The following is a 13,481-nucleotide window of genomic DNA, read 5'->3' as shown; positions in this document are numbered from 1 at the left end:
ATAGACAGAAGAAATCTATGAATATAGACGAGGGTGATACAGCTACAACCTCATCCGCGCCGCCGCCGGCGTGCGCACCCGCGAGACATCAACCAGCCGGCCCAAAATAACATACTCCAGCTTCAGCTTGATGCTATACACCAACGCCTTGAACGTAACCTGAAAGGTGAAGAACCCCAGATACTGCACAACCACGACCGACACATCCAACGCCATAATGACCACGTTGATGACGATCAGCTGCACCAACACTCCCCGCGAGCGACGATCCGCATCCATCTTCAACAGCGGCACCGCCTTGTAGATATACAGCCCCGAGAGCAGCAATTCCTGCAGACAGAAGCCAACAAGCTGCACGCGCTCCATGACGTCGAACGCGGTAGCCACGCCATGGGATCCGCGGAGGGCATTCGTCGCGAACTCCAGCGCTGTGCAGGAGCTGTGCAGCACGGCCCCGTCCACGATGATCAGGTATAGCAGCGCTTTCAAGACGCGGCGGTTATCGAGCACCAGGTTCAGCCGCGACCAGAGGACGAGCGACTGCCCCGTGACCATTCCCGACCAGCCGACATCGAGGATGGCGATTTCGAGAAAGTAGTTTGTAAAGGTGATGCTGTAGATCTTGAGGACGTAGCCGAGGCCGAAGGGGATGATGCAGAAGGAGGCCACGAGGAGGGACCAGAAGTAGGGGCCGGAGTAGCGCTTGAAGGTGTTGAAACAGAGGACGATCAGGTCGAGGGCGTTGCACCAGGCGACGGCGATAAAGGTTGGGTAGACATATTGCTCGACGATTGGGGAGGAGAGGTGGTGGTCGAGCCCTAGGTCTGTCGAGGTGGTATTGAAGGTAGGCATGAAGCCATGCCAGAGGGAAAGGGGAAGAGAAAAAGTGGAGATGAGAATGGGGGTAAAAATGGGGATCTGGAGTCGGTTATCAATAATTTTCTGGGGCTTGTCTCCCCTCGGTACCGGCCAGCCAATTGCGTCATGGCAGTTGATTTTTGGGGCTGAGAAAGTGTTGTGAGTGGCTGGAGATTATGATCTGGCCAATCAGATTGTGCTGATACCTTGCCTGGGCCAATGATAAGTCAGGACCGAGGTAGAGCTATTAGGAGGTAGTTCTTCAGATAAATGTGTTGACAGTTGTGTTATCACTATTAATTAGCTGGTCATTAGCATCCTGTAGGCTCTCAGTGTCTACTGACGGAGATCCCCGGTACTTGAGGATACTTGGTAGGTACTTGGGAACGCAGCGCCACTTGACTCGGACAACATTTGACATTGCGTCTTATAGCTATACTCTGTAAGACGTCAAAGTTTCAGGTCATATCTGAGTTGCCTGGTACCTTGATGGATCTGATCCATGTGGAGCATGGACGCTGGGGTGGAGCTCAAGGTGTTGAGGGATCTCAATTGTTTTAGTCTATGGAGTACAGTGGAGAATGTCTTGATATGGAGTATACTTTTGCAATGCTCCATCTGTTCAATTGTAAGTAACATTTGGAGTCTAAATATGACCAGCATATCCTTTCTATCTAGTAGGATGTTTGTGCGGTATGTATCTAAGAGCCCTGGAAGTATGCACATGTCATACACCATGTTATATATTTCTCACCCTTAAATATGAATGATCAGGTATACTATTCACAGCACTAGTTCCTAAACTGCTATGAATAGCTAGGACTTCTTAGTATGCCATTTGCTCAATATTATGGAGCATGTTACTAGAGGCTTTGAAAAGCACTAGAAGATGGGAGTTATAAACTAATACTTACACACACAATGGGGATTGTCAGCTAACTAAGATAAGTGAAATATAAACTAGGCTTGAGACCATTGGTTAGTGCAAATAATCCTGTAGAACAAACTCTGGCCATTGTTCTGGTGGACAAAGGAACAATCTGATGGGACACGTGTCATACTAACATGGCTCTCATACTCAGAAGTGGGATGACGCATTATTAATAAATGCTGGACTTGTTTACAATATACACTAATTAAACATTGACTGGTGTCTGCCCAAGGAACAAAGGCAGGTGAGGACCGATGAGTAGAGGTATTCAAGAAGTGTTGTCTCCTAGCCTCCACACTGTAAAATGATTGGGAACTATTGCAGGAGAGATGCTGCATAATATCAAACCTGCACCACCCTTGGATGCACTGTCCCTTCTGCATAACTTAAACTGCTTGGATTGGCAGAGACATCCGGAAATAATGCTCTAGTGACCGTGGTGCCGTCCGTTAATCTGTTTTAATCTATTTGATTTTCTTCTCCGTCCATCCGATGCTGCACGTGCGCCAGAATATCCCCGAGATCAACATCGCTATTCCAATGTGGTACTCTCCTCAGTTTGCCCTTTATTTCGTGGCAGTGTTACATTAATTTCACTGCGACAAGATGGCTTACTTAAATACAGCCAACCCCCAGCATTGACACCGGATAACTGTCGACCATCACCATGCATCTTCTACCTCTCATTCTCCTGCCCCTGACTGCCCAGGCGATCAACATCGTCTCATCCAACGACGATGGATGGGCCGAGAGTAATATCCGCCAATTCTACAAGGCCCTGACTGCAGCTGGCCACTCCGTCGTGGTGTCTGCGCCAGCAGAAAACCAGAGTGGAACAGGTAGTCCCGTTTCCCCTCATCACCGGCTTCGTCGCGGCTGACCAACTCAGGCTCCTCTGACAAAACACCAACCACCCTCACGGAGCCATGTGAATTTAACAGCTGTCCATCCGGCAGTCCTGCAACAGGCTTTAATGCCTCTGACCCCCGGCTCAACTATGTCAACTCGTACCCCGTCACCTCGATGAAATACGGCATCAGCACCGCGGCGCCTCCGTTCTTCAACGGCGCCCCTCCAGCCCTAGCCGTCTCCGGCCCCAACGTCGGCTCAAACCTCGGTCTGGCCGTGTACTTCTCCGGCACAGTCGGCGCAGCACACTACGCCGCCGAAGCTGGAACCCCCGCGATCGCCTTCTCGGGGAGTTCCGGCTCGCCAACGGCGTGGAATGCGGCCGTACCGGCGTACAGCCAGGTGTACGCGCAGCTGGCCACCAAAATCACCAACCAGATCGTCGCCTCGGGAACGCCATACCTGCCCGACCAGGTCTGGCTGAACGTCAACTTTCCCGAGGTGAGCTCTGAGTGCGCCGCCGCGGACGACTTCAAGTTTGTGCTGTCGCGGATCTTCTCCGGGGTGTTTTCGGCGGATGATGTTGAGACCTGTGGGAGCTCGCGGCTGCCGACTGAGAGCACCGTCGTGGGGACTGACGGATGCTATGTCAGTATCTCTGTGGGATGGAGCGACAAGACCGATGCGGCTGCCGATGTGCAGGCGATTGTGCTGGATAAGCTGGGTGATTTGTTGGTTTGTTTGCCTTGATGCCTTGATGAGCATAAAGAAGCAGTAACGCAGTGAAAAAAAATTACTGCTATCTAGGATGTTAGCTGGTCAGTTTGCTAAGAGGAGATTTCACATTCATAGAATAGAGCACTGTGACCCCTTAGACCTGTCACCTATTATGAAATCAATGCCAGCCCTACTCTATAAAAGCCGGACAAATATTTTATTGAATTATATTACTGCTTGCCCGATTTGGAAGCATATGAATTGATTCAGAACTGCCACTCTTGGCAGAATTTTGATAGCATTCGATTATTTGAACACCCTCAAATTTGACCCCTATCGAAGGCATAAATAGGACTATAGGAGCTACATAGTCTTTTGTTTGGAAGAATCAGACCTTCACTGATTTTTAACTGGCCATATAAATTACTAGTGCTACTGATTTTAACAGTTATGAGCCTGGCTTGCCCTTAAGAGACGCACGGAATTGATTTGAAATGATTCTTCTAGGCTTGTATATTAGAGAGCTCTATTTCATGGCATTGGATGAGATATCTTATTGGAATTAACTTGCCTGATTTAGAAGAATTAGAGTTATATTATGGAGATTCGTGGAGGTAGTGGCAATAGGTAATACGTGTGGTGAACAGTAAAAAGATCCAAAAGTTCCTTTTATACAAATTGTCCGCTGTAATAGTATTCTCGATGAGAGTATAGGATATTATGTAATTATTTATTAATTATTATAGATCATCCTGGCAGATCATATCTTACCAATGATTATAATTTCTATAATTACAGGGCTCTAATAGTATATACAGTTATTATAACCTAAGGATATCCAACCATGTCGTCACCTCTTTCTAGTCTCCGTGGTGGTCTTCTGTTTGTGAACTGGCAAGCAATTTGTGGCAGCGGAAATGCTTGGCAGGCACCCATGCCACTGCGGTAGCACTGTGGTGTTAAGCTTTCTTTGGGTTCCGCAGCCACATCCCCACCCAATAGTGACCAGCTCTGAGGCACTATCATCAGTGCATTAATGCCTCAGCGTACCTCCAGAGCCTGCTTTTCTTGCATGACGCCATCCAAAAATAACTTTCAGTGGTCAGAATTCTGGTGAAAAACTTCCTCAATGGTGCGGTGAAAGCGTGTGATCTTCCAATTTTTTTAAAAGAGGGCTAGCCTTCCGAATTTTATGCCCGTAGAAATAGAAAACCACAGGAATTGAGATGCACGCGGCTTCCAAAAGACCAAGAAGCGTACTTGCCCAGTTCAGTCCAAGATTTCCGTACATGGACGGACCTGCAAGCGGAAGACAGGCTCCCACGATACTTCGTAATAGCATATTCCCCGCGAGTGCGGACGCAGCGTAGATGCCATAGGAACGGGCGAGATAGTTGGAGGCATAGATGAAGACACATGCATTCCCAGCTCCGAATGGAACGCCAGCCAGGATAGGAACAATCCAGTGAACGCTGGGAGTACAGGTCCAGGAAAACCATAACTGTCCAACAGCTAGGAGAGTTGCACCAAATCCGACGATGCTGACCATGGCCTCCGGTGCCACAATGCCGTCCTCTGACTTCCGATGAAGGTTGATGATTTTGCGGAATATGGGCTCGCACGCAATTGCTATCAGAACCCCCACTCCTATGCCAATGAATGAAAGACCACCGATTCCCGGTGACCATCCGCGCTCCTGCTGGAAAGCGATCGGATACGCAACGAAACATAGGTAGAGGACGCCATAGACGAGAGCAACGTAAACGTCCCAGAATATACTGTTAGATAGTTAGGCGAGGATTCTTCACCGGGGAAGGGAAAGAGTGTCTTACCAGATAGGTTCGGTTAGAAGCATTATAAATGGCCGGCTGAGACTGGCTCGCAGCGATGACATGAAATCCTGCTCACCATCATAACGTGTCCACCACTTTGGGTTTTGTGTCTCTTTCTTTTTTCGTTCTGCGCGTCTTCTCAGGATGACCGGCGCATATGTTTCCTTGATAGAGGCCATCAAAGCCAGGACACCACCTCCGATGATGAGCACAATCCAATTTGTCCATCTCCATCCTAGGTATTCGAACACAAAGCCCCCAATGATCGGACCGTAAACCGGGCCGTTAGTAGGCCCAATGGACCAGAAGCCGAATGCCAAGGCCCTATGTTCGTCTGATACAATATCGTTCACCGAAGCAGGAGAGTTCGACATCAGAGCACTCCCAAAAAAGCCCCCGAAGAACCTGCTCACAAGAACTGTTTCAATGTCGCGCGCCAACGCGCTCGGCAGCAGAAGTAAGAGGAAAATCGTCATGGAGATAATGTAGACCGGCCGCCGACCAACGAGCTCGCTTAGTGGGGCAAAAAGGACACTCCCTAGCGCCATACCAAGGAGATAGGTGGTGACACCAACAAGCGCCTCCAATTTGGAGATGCCGAACTCTTCCTGGAGCCCGGGGATTCCAGATGTGTACAAGGTGCTAGATAGGCTGACAACTGTGGCTCCAAGGCTCATGGCTGCGACAGTGATACCTTTATACCAGAGTGGCCACAAACGAGGATTCTCTGCGTCATTGCGTTCCCAATAAACTTCGAACTCTGGGGGATCTTGGATGCTGGGTAACTTGGAAATCACAGGCTCGACATTCGGGGCGCAGTAGCCCTCTGCACCTGCAGTGAAGCTCGGCGTCTGGGAAAGAATCATTGTGCTGCAACCAGGCAATTGGCCGAAACTGCATATTGTAAGAAAGGTGGCATAGGTAAGACCGAGGCTTGGTTTTTATATGCGAATTTTTTAACATGCATGTACAGCTCGTTAGCCACCAGCACGTGGGATGCCAGTAAACCATTCCACTCCCATAATGTCTTGACTAGCTAGTTGTCTTTGAGTGGGATACCGGTGGCTGAGCTTCATATTCTGAGGCGACCGTACATTTTCGATTTTTAAGCAGCTGCTTTAAGCAGCTGCTGGCAAGTGGGATGCCGACGAAAATCTAGCAGTCCTTGGGCGGGATGCCGACTAATGCATGATTCTCTAAAAGCCCGTTCACCCATCCGCAAGTGGGATACCGATGAAAACTTTGACAATTACAGGGAGGACTTCCAGCAGTCCTGGGCGGGATGCCGACTGCCCGCACCCATCCGCCATCCGGGCTAAGTGAGATAAGCCGACGTCAAGAGCAAGCACCTTTACCGAACAATGGCGAAAATGACAAGCTTATGTATTCAATAAGTGGGAATCTTCGCCCTTATTTATAAGCCTCCTTCCACCCAGAAGAAAGTATTTAAACCCAAAGACGAACCCCCATAGTCATAGGCGTCTCATCAAATACACGAGGTGTTATTTGCTTTTACCTTTGGTCTTCTTTCAAAACAAGCCATCTTTGGTTCTCCCAACATTAACTTACCTCTTATCGCAGCTATGTCACCCCCGAGTCTTACAGTCACCCATATCACCACGGCAACTGCGATTCTGAACATCGATGGCATTAACTTTCTTACGGATCCTTTTTTTGGGTCCATCGAGGGGACCGAATATGACACCACGCCCGCTTGGGAGAAAATGGATCTGAAAGCATATGGCTTTGACAGTATCCCGCCACCACCGCACTTGATCAACAAACAAGGTCCTGCCCTCCAGCTTCATGATCTGCCACCAATTGATGCGGTTCTTTTAAGCCATGAAGATCACCTCGACAATTTGGATCCAGAAGGCCGCAAATTGCTTGATGGCCGGAGGGTTTTCACTACTATGGATGGTGCATCTAATCTACGCCCTCGCCCGGGAGTTGTTGGTCTTCGCCCCTGGCAAACCGTGACTGCGACCATCGGAGGAAAGCTCTTTCGAATTACTGGGACTCCCTGTAAACACTTCCCCGGTGGAGAGGTCACTGGGTTTATTCTGGAGACCGATTCCTTTGGGGTTGATGCTACTGGAAAGCCTAATGCAATTTACTTTTCCGGTGACACGGTGTATATCGATGAGCTGCGAGAGATTGGAAACAAATGGCATATCACTGCTGCCATTCTCAACTTGGGCAACGCCACATTCGAGTTCCCAACGGGGCCTATCCAGATTACGATGGACGGAAAACAGGCTGTGCAACTTACCCGCGATATTGGGGCAGACGTCATGATTCCAATTCATTTTGAATCTTGGGCCCATTTCACTGAGGATCGAGAAGATTTGGTAAAGGTGTTCAATGAAGAGAGGTTTATGGAAAAAGTTGTGTGGACAATTCCTGGTGTTCCCAAGGTTGTCTATTAATGCTGTGCGTTTGGGAAAGTGTCTCTTGTATTAATACTCATATGTTCTTGGGCCATCAGACTTTAGCACAAATATTCCACCGTGAAGGGTCTCGTATCGAAATGCCTTGACCACTTCGTATGTTCTGATCGGTGTACAATAGCCCTACTATACAGTATCTGGGTCATTCCATTCCGTACCTCTTCTAGCGAATCGATACAGGGTCAACGGAAGGGTTAGTTCTTTATTACTTTTCTGTGTCCTGCAGAGTAAATCAAGCTCATTATGAGTGAGCTATAAGCGGTCGACCCATCAATGTTCACTATTTATTCTATCCTCTGAAGTGACTTCGATCGACGTAAATGCTCCTAGCAATGACTATACGGACCAGACATGATGATAATAGAGCTAATACAGACATGAAAAGTTTATACTACTCCCGGACTGCGAACATTGCGAGCCGACATGAAGGTCGTACCCTGAAGCCAGGGATCCCCTCCGAACATTCCAATCTCCAACAGTGGTACGCTTAACCATTATCTAATTACGACCGCCTTCAACCAAACTATCGTCGGTATCCCACATGGCGGGTCTGAAGTAATTGACTAATTAGCGGGCGTGGAGGCTGGCTGACTCAGTTGCCACATTCACTCATAACTACTGCTAGTCAGTTGGTGACGTACCAGGTTGAAATAATTCATGCTGGGGTTCCCGGGCGGCATCCCGCCTAATGGAAGATGACGAACACGTGCGTCTTGTCTGTCAGGAAGGCTGCCCGCCTTATAATACATTGATAGTCAACTATTGGTGTTTGGCTGTTTTGCATAGAAATGCAATAATTTAACGATCACATTTCAATGATTATGGAAATTCTGTCGTCTATTGTCCAAGGACTATAAGTCATGACTCATGACGATGCGAGAATGGTCGTTTGTCATCTTGGTATATATAAGCAGAACCAACCGAGTGGGATGCCGGTAGGCTTAACCAACCATAAACTGCCGTACTCCGCAGTTTCTGCCCACTGCGTGCATCCCTCGTGCCGATTTGCCCAGGTTAAGCAAGTCTTGCAGAGGAATCTAGTCCGATATCATTCTCCTATCAGACACCATGCCACCGCAGCCGCTTTCTTGCTCGAGTCCTCCGCCGTTTCAATGTGACCACCCTGGTTGTGGGGCGAAATATCGACGCAAGGAGCATTTGAATCGACATGTGGCGAGTCATTCCCGAGGAGATTGCTTTTCTTGCCCGTATTGTGAGAGCACCTTGACCAGGAGGGACGTTAAACCTTGCATGCTATTAAAACTCATAGATATGCATACTAACTAACGACCAGTGACCTCTTGCGCCGGCACATTCGGATCTATCACCCGGATAGAGCACCTCCTGCGTCTCGGGCCCAGAAGGCTTGCGCTGCGTGTCACGCCCGCAAAGAACGCTGTTATGGTGGATTTCCATGCAGTGCATGTCAGAAACGGGGTATCGCCTGTTCTCCTGGGAAGGGAGAGTCTCAAGAAGAACACATTGTCGACAACAACGTTCAGATCTCACAACAACCCCATCCGCCTCGGTGGATCGCTCTTGACTACGTCGATATTTACTTTGATAATTTCCATCCGAAATGGCCATTTCTGCACCAAGGGACATTTGACGTGACCAAAGAACCTTGTGTACTAATTCAATCCGTTATCATGATAGGACTGTGGATAGAGGGAAGCAAGAAATCGCGGGACGCTGCTACAGATCTTCACCGGAGCCTGTCTACTGCGATTCGTACTCAGATGGTGAGACATACAAGGATCCAGGAAATTCCGCCCTACTGATCACATTTTTCATCCATATCAGGATAGGTGGCGCGTATCCAACCAAAACCAGAGTACCTCATGGCCCATGGCAACGTATCAGAGCGTGCTCCTGCAATGTATTTTTGCGTTATTTCTCGCAGGGGAAAGGGCAGCCATTGATCTGAACTTGCGATATCGGATTCAGGACGACGAGTACGACCTTCTGGTGACTCTGGTCGAAAGCTGTCGGCTTGGTGGTATTTTCTCGTATCCAAACATGCTTGCGCAACACAGCTCGGCAGCCCCGCTGACGCTGGTGTGGCTGAGCATCGAAGAGATAAAGCGGTTCGGCTTAGCCCTATATAAGGTGTGCCGACTGTCTACTCGCCTAGAGCCAACTGGCGCAGATGGCAGCAGTGCCAAAAGTGAGCTTTTGACCCTGGCGGATTTGTCCTTTGGTATGCCGGATAGCGATGAAGCGTGGAATAGTATATCGGGGGTAGGCTCTGAGGCGCGTCAAGAGGTAGCGGTTCAGACAAATCTGAGGGATAGTCAGGATCCGACAGGGTGGATTTCGCAGTCGTCGAGTGTGCTGTCCAATGCGCGCGTTGCCTTTGACTGGATATAATCGGGCACAGCACTTTCGGCAGATTAAAGACCTGGGGATGGCGGAGTATACGAATTGCTGTCTTTCCGACAGGCCCAACCAGGGCAGCATATAGCATAAGGGAAATCTGATTACATGAAACGAATCATCGGGGTGAATACGTTCTAGAACAGCAAACCAATCCAAATATAAGAGAAAGATGATTATTTCTAAAGTAATTCAAGCAGTGATTAATTTATAGATTAATATAGAAGGCATTAAGGCGGGAGAAAGGCACAATGTGCCATAGGGGAAAGAAAGGAGTAGGATAGGTGGTATTTTATATAGTATATAGGCAATCTTCTTAAATTCAAGGGAGCTAGATCTAGCTGCTAAGGAGGCCATTATTAGCATTGATTCTAGTCATGAGTTAAATAGAGTAAATGCTTACTGAGGTTTATCACCTCAGGATGGTGACTAAACAATGCTTAGCAGGTCCAGAATAGTAGTGTGTAGTACATGCTTAAGTACTAAAGCAGCACCTCACTGAGGGATAATACAGGTGAAAATGCGGCCATTTATAGCCTCAGTAGCAGTCATTTTCAGCGTCGATCCCACAGGTCTCCGTATCCTTATTCTAGGTGTAAATTGAAGTTGAATCTGACGGATTTTTAGCAGCAAGTGATTGTCAACAAAGGGGGTGCTTCCGAATGGAAGCTCTGAAACGCGATGACCGCCCCGTGCTCTGTGCAAGAAGGAGCAAAAGGCCATCAAGAACAAGAAAGAGAAGATGGAGATGGATTCGTCCATCGCAGCGTTGGTAAGACTGTCATTGCCACTAAGCACGGATAGTAGCGAGCCAAAGTTGATATATGGTATTATCATAATAGCGGGCCGAAGTCGGTCGGCTGGAGACGACCGCTCTGACGGAAAGCTTGCTCATCGGGACGAGATCCCCCCATGTGCATCATATCTATTGACCTAGGCGTCCGACAAGGGTGCATCACAGCATAATGCTTGTTTCAAGAAACTGCTTGCGGAATTGAAGAGGGGCGCCGGCTGGTCGCAGGGTGAGGCGTGTAACACAGGTTAGACTGCCAGCCGATACTGCCTGCCTGAACTTCCCAGGGAGATTTTTGAAAAAGAACAGTGGAAGCAGGTGATGAGGAGAAGACAGAATGGAACAGTGTAACATCTGGAGATGTTACCACAGTTGACCAACACACATCCCCGCCATATTTCCGCTCCGCCTTCGGCCTACAGACGAGGGCTATGCTGCACCTGCCTTTGTCGAACGTGTCTTTGCAGCCTGGAATCTGCTACAGCTGAAGGTACTGCTCACTTCATGGGCTTAAGGAGTCATTGTGATCTAATTGACTCAGATTTGCCAGGGGTTGGCGACTGTCGGGACGCCTCTAATCTACTTTCGCTCACAGCGACGGGAAACTTTAAATAAAACTACCCAGATAGGCTTAGGTCCTTGAGGGTTCATCTACGTGAATCGTCTGAACGGTCTGATATCAAAACAATGTACCGTCACAACTAATGCTCACTATATACTACTGTACATCAACTAGTTAGGCACACACTGGGAGTAATAAGGGTTCCAGGTCTTGCAGGTCGAGCCGGAAGCACAAGCAGTGGGACCAGTCCAGTTCCGTCCACCGCACTGACCATAGGCAGTCTGAGTACCGCCAGGAGCAGGAGTAGGCTGGGGAGCCGCTGTGCTAGACGTAACAGGGACGGAGCTGCTGCTGGGGACAGGAGTGCTAGGCGCAGGCGACGTGACGAAGGTCGAAGGCGAGCTGGAGGGGACAGGGGTGTACTGGGCCTTGGTGGTGGGAACCTGCACGGCGATAGTCGAGTACTTGGAGGACGCAGCAGACGAGGGTACGGGGGTGCTGTCGGCGCCTGAGCCGACGGTTGCGGTGCCGGTCGAGGTTATGGCCGAGGTAGTCTGGGTGATGGAGACGGCGCCGGAGTACATGGCAGGACCGGGAACGGCGTACGAGGCGATTGACTTGTAGATGTCCACCAGGAGACCGGGGTCGGACTCGGTGTACAGCTCCGTGCCCAGGGTACCAGCTGGTGAGTCAGTACCGGATCCGGTAACCTTGAGGTTGAAGCACTGGGGGTAGTTCTGCGCCCCGCCTTCCTCAAAGGCGCCATGCAGGGCGATCAGCTCGTGGCGAAGGACATAGTTGCCAGGCGCAATAGATTTAGGAATCTCGACCATCCAGCTGTTGCTGTTGGCGATCAGCTGGTCATCGCCCCAGGTGCCCGGCACCGCCGAGTTATCCACCAGGCCTACTCCGTCGATTTTGAAGAATTTGAGTGAAGTTTTGTCGACGGTTGTACACGACTCGCCGCAAGATGCGAGCATATCAATAACGGGCCCATGATGAGATTCTGGCCAGGCAGTCCATTGAAGTTGAATGCGATCACCAGCTGCAATTTCGATATAGGCCTGTGCGTTGGTAGCGTTTTGGTGGCAGATGATGTCGGGCGAGTTGTACGCGCTGGGGGCGATGAAGCCGTTACCGGTGTTGGGGGTGGTCCAAGCGGCGACCTTGGGAGGGTCCGACATGTAGGGATAGCTGTTAATGTCGAAGCCAGCATAGGAGACTCCGTTGACGACGACGTTGGTGACATGCCCGTGGGCAGCAACACGGGTGGCCGACAGCAGCACTGCCAGGAGAGACAGAGACTTTGTTTGAGACATTGTAAAAGAATGGCAGGCGAATGAGAAGTGAATGAATGAATAGATAGATAGAAAGAATGTAAGCGACCAGCGCAGACTCAGTCAATGAGAATGAATGAATTGGTAGAAGAATGAAGAACAGTCGAATCCATGGAAAAAGCTGGGTTCTTTTAAATCTGAGAAACTCAGTATATCAGCCTGAATGCGTCAATGTCTTGCAATAGTGCGTCTGTGTGTTGAGACAACGGTTCGTAGTCCATTGGGCGCGGACCACTGCATGAATCAAGGAAGCCAATGTTGGATGCTGAAGATATTGCTGCAAGCGCCACTTAATCTATCCGGCGAGTGTGTAAATAAGCATAAAACACTAGCTGTCTGGACCTGGGGCTCCTGTCGCAGGTTGATGCTCCTAGTGGAGACGGCGCCAAACCTCGGCGTGTTTCGGGTCCACCAGTTGAGATATTCCGTCTATTCCGCATACGAACAGGGAAGATTGGAAACAGTCTGTGTTTCAAAGTAAGTGAACAATCGTCAATGACAGGTCCCGTTGGCGGAAAATTCTGGTCATATTCCTGAAGAAGAGGAGTTGTGCCTGGTACCTGCATATGCAGCGAGTCAGGTCAATGGTAAATCCTTATTTTATTTGATTAAACCCTTCTGTTCGTGTTCGTAGCTGGCGCTGGGCACTAAATAACTCTTCAGTCCATATCATATTCATTATTCATGAGTGTAATAGAATCAATATGCCTTGGCCCACGTCAACAGTAAATATTGATGAGACTAGAGTTGCATAACTTGCATTCAGTCCAAGTTTG

General features: G+C 49.2%; 6 protein-coding genes across 6 annotated transcripts, besides 1 other annotated feature; 3 read left to right on the top strand and 3 right to left on the bottom strand.

Moving 5' to 3' along the window:
• Window positions 1–42: 42 nt before the first annotated feature.
• Window positions 43–852, bottom strand: NFIA_044440 (uncharacterized protein; the record flags this gene model as incomplete). The annotated part of the gene is made up of 1 exon (XM_001267521.1): window positions 43–852. One exon carries the CDS (start codon window positions 850–852, stop codon window positions 43–45), a length of 810 nt encoding a protein of 269 aa, XP_001267522.1.
• Window positions 853–2,456: 1,604 nt separating this feature from the next.
• On the top strand, window positions 2,457–3,388 carry NFIA_044430 (5'/3'-nucleotidase SurE; the record flags this gene model as incomplete). The annotated part of the gene is made up of 2 exons (XM_001267520.1): window positions 2,457–2,628; window positions 2,679–3,388. The coding sequence occupies 2 exons, from the start codon at window positions 2,457–2,459 to the stop codon at window positions 3,386–3,388; spliced, it is 882 nt and encodes a 293-aa protein (XP_001267521.1).
• A 1,093-nt stretch (window positions 3,389–4,481) lies between these two features.
• On the bottom strand, window positions 4,482–6,053 carry NFIA_044420 (MFS transporter; the record flags this gene model as incomplete). The annotated part of the gene is made up of 2 exons (XM_001267519.1): window positions 4,482–5,133; window positions 5,188–6,053. 2 exons carry the CDS (start codon window positions 6,051–6,053, stop codon window positions 4,482–4,484), a joined length of 1,518 nt encoding a protein of 505 aa, XP_001267520.1.
• Window positions 6,054–6,292: 239 nt separating this feature from the next.
• Window positions 6,293–6,318: a microsatellite.
• A 452-nt stretch (window positions 6,319–6,770) lies between these two features.
• On the top strand, window positions 6,771–7,616 carry NFIA_044410 (MBL fold metallo-hydrolase; the record flags this gene model as incomplete). Its single annotated transcript, XM_001267518.1, has 1 exon — window positions 6,771–7,616. The coding sequence occupies one exon, from the start codon at window positions 6,771–6,773 to the stop codon at window positions 7,614–7,616; it is 846 nt and encodes a 281-aa protein (XP_001267519.1).
• A 1,089-nt stretch (window positions 7,617–8,705) lies between these two features.
• NFIA_044400 (Zn(II)2Cys6 transcription factor) lies at window positions 8,706–10,007 on the top strand (the record flags this gene model as incomplete). Its single annotated transcript, XM_001267517.1, has 3 exons — window positions 8,706–8,845; window positions 8,932–9,379; window positions 9,441–10,007. 3 exons carry the CDS (start codon window positions 8,706–8,708, stop codon window positions 10,005–10,007), a joined length of 1,155 nt encoding a protein of 384 aa, XP_001267518.1.
• Window positions 10,008–11,538: 1,531 nt separating this feature from the next.
• Window positions 11,539–12,687, bottom strand: NFIA_044390 (Glycosyl hydrolase family 61; the record flags this gene model as incomplete). The annotated part of the gene is made up of 1 exon (XM_001267516.1): window positions 11,539–12,687. One exon carries the CDS (start codon window positions 12,685–12,687, stop codon window positions 11,539–11,541), a length of 1,149 nt encoding a protein of 382 aa, XP_001267517.1.
• Between the last annotated feature and the right edge of the window lie 794 nt (window positions 12,688–13,481).

Source organism: Aspergillus fischeri, genomic scaffold, assembly GCF_000149645.3.
Source record: "Aspergillus fischeri NRRL 181 1099437636244 genomic scaffold, whole genome shotgun sequence".
NCBI classification, from domain to species: Eukaryota; Fungi; Ascomycota; class Eurotiomycetes; order Eurotiales; family Aspergillaceae; genus Aspergillus; species Aspergillus fischeri.
This window is presented reverse-complemented; position numbering and strand designations above follow the sequence as displayed.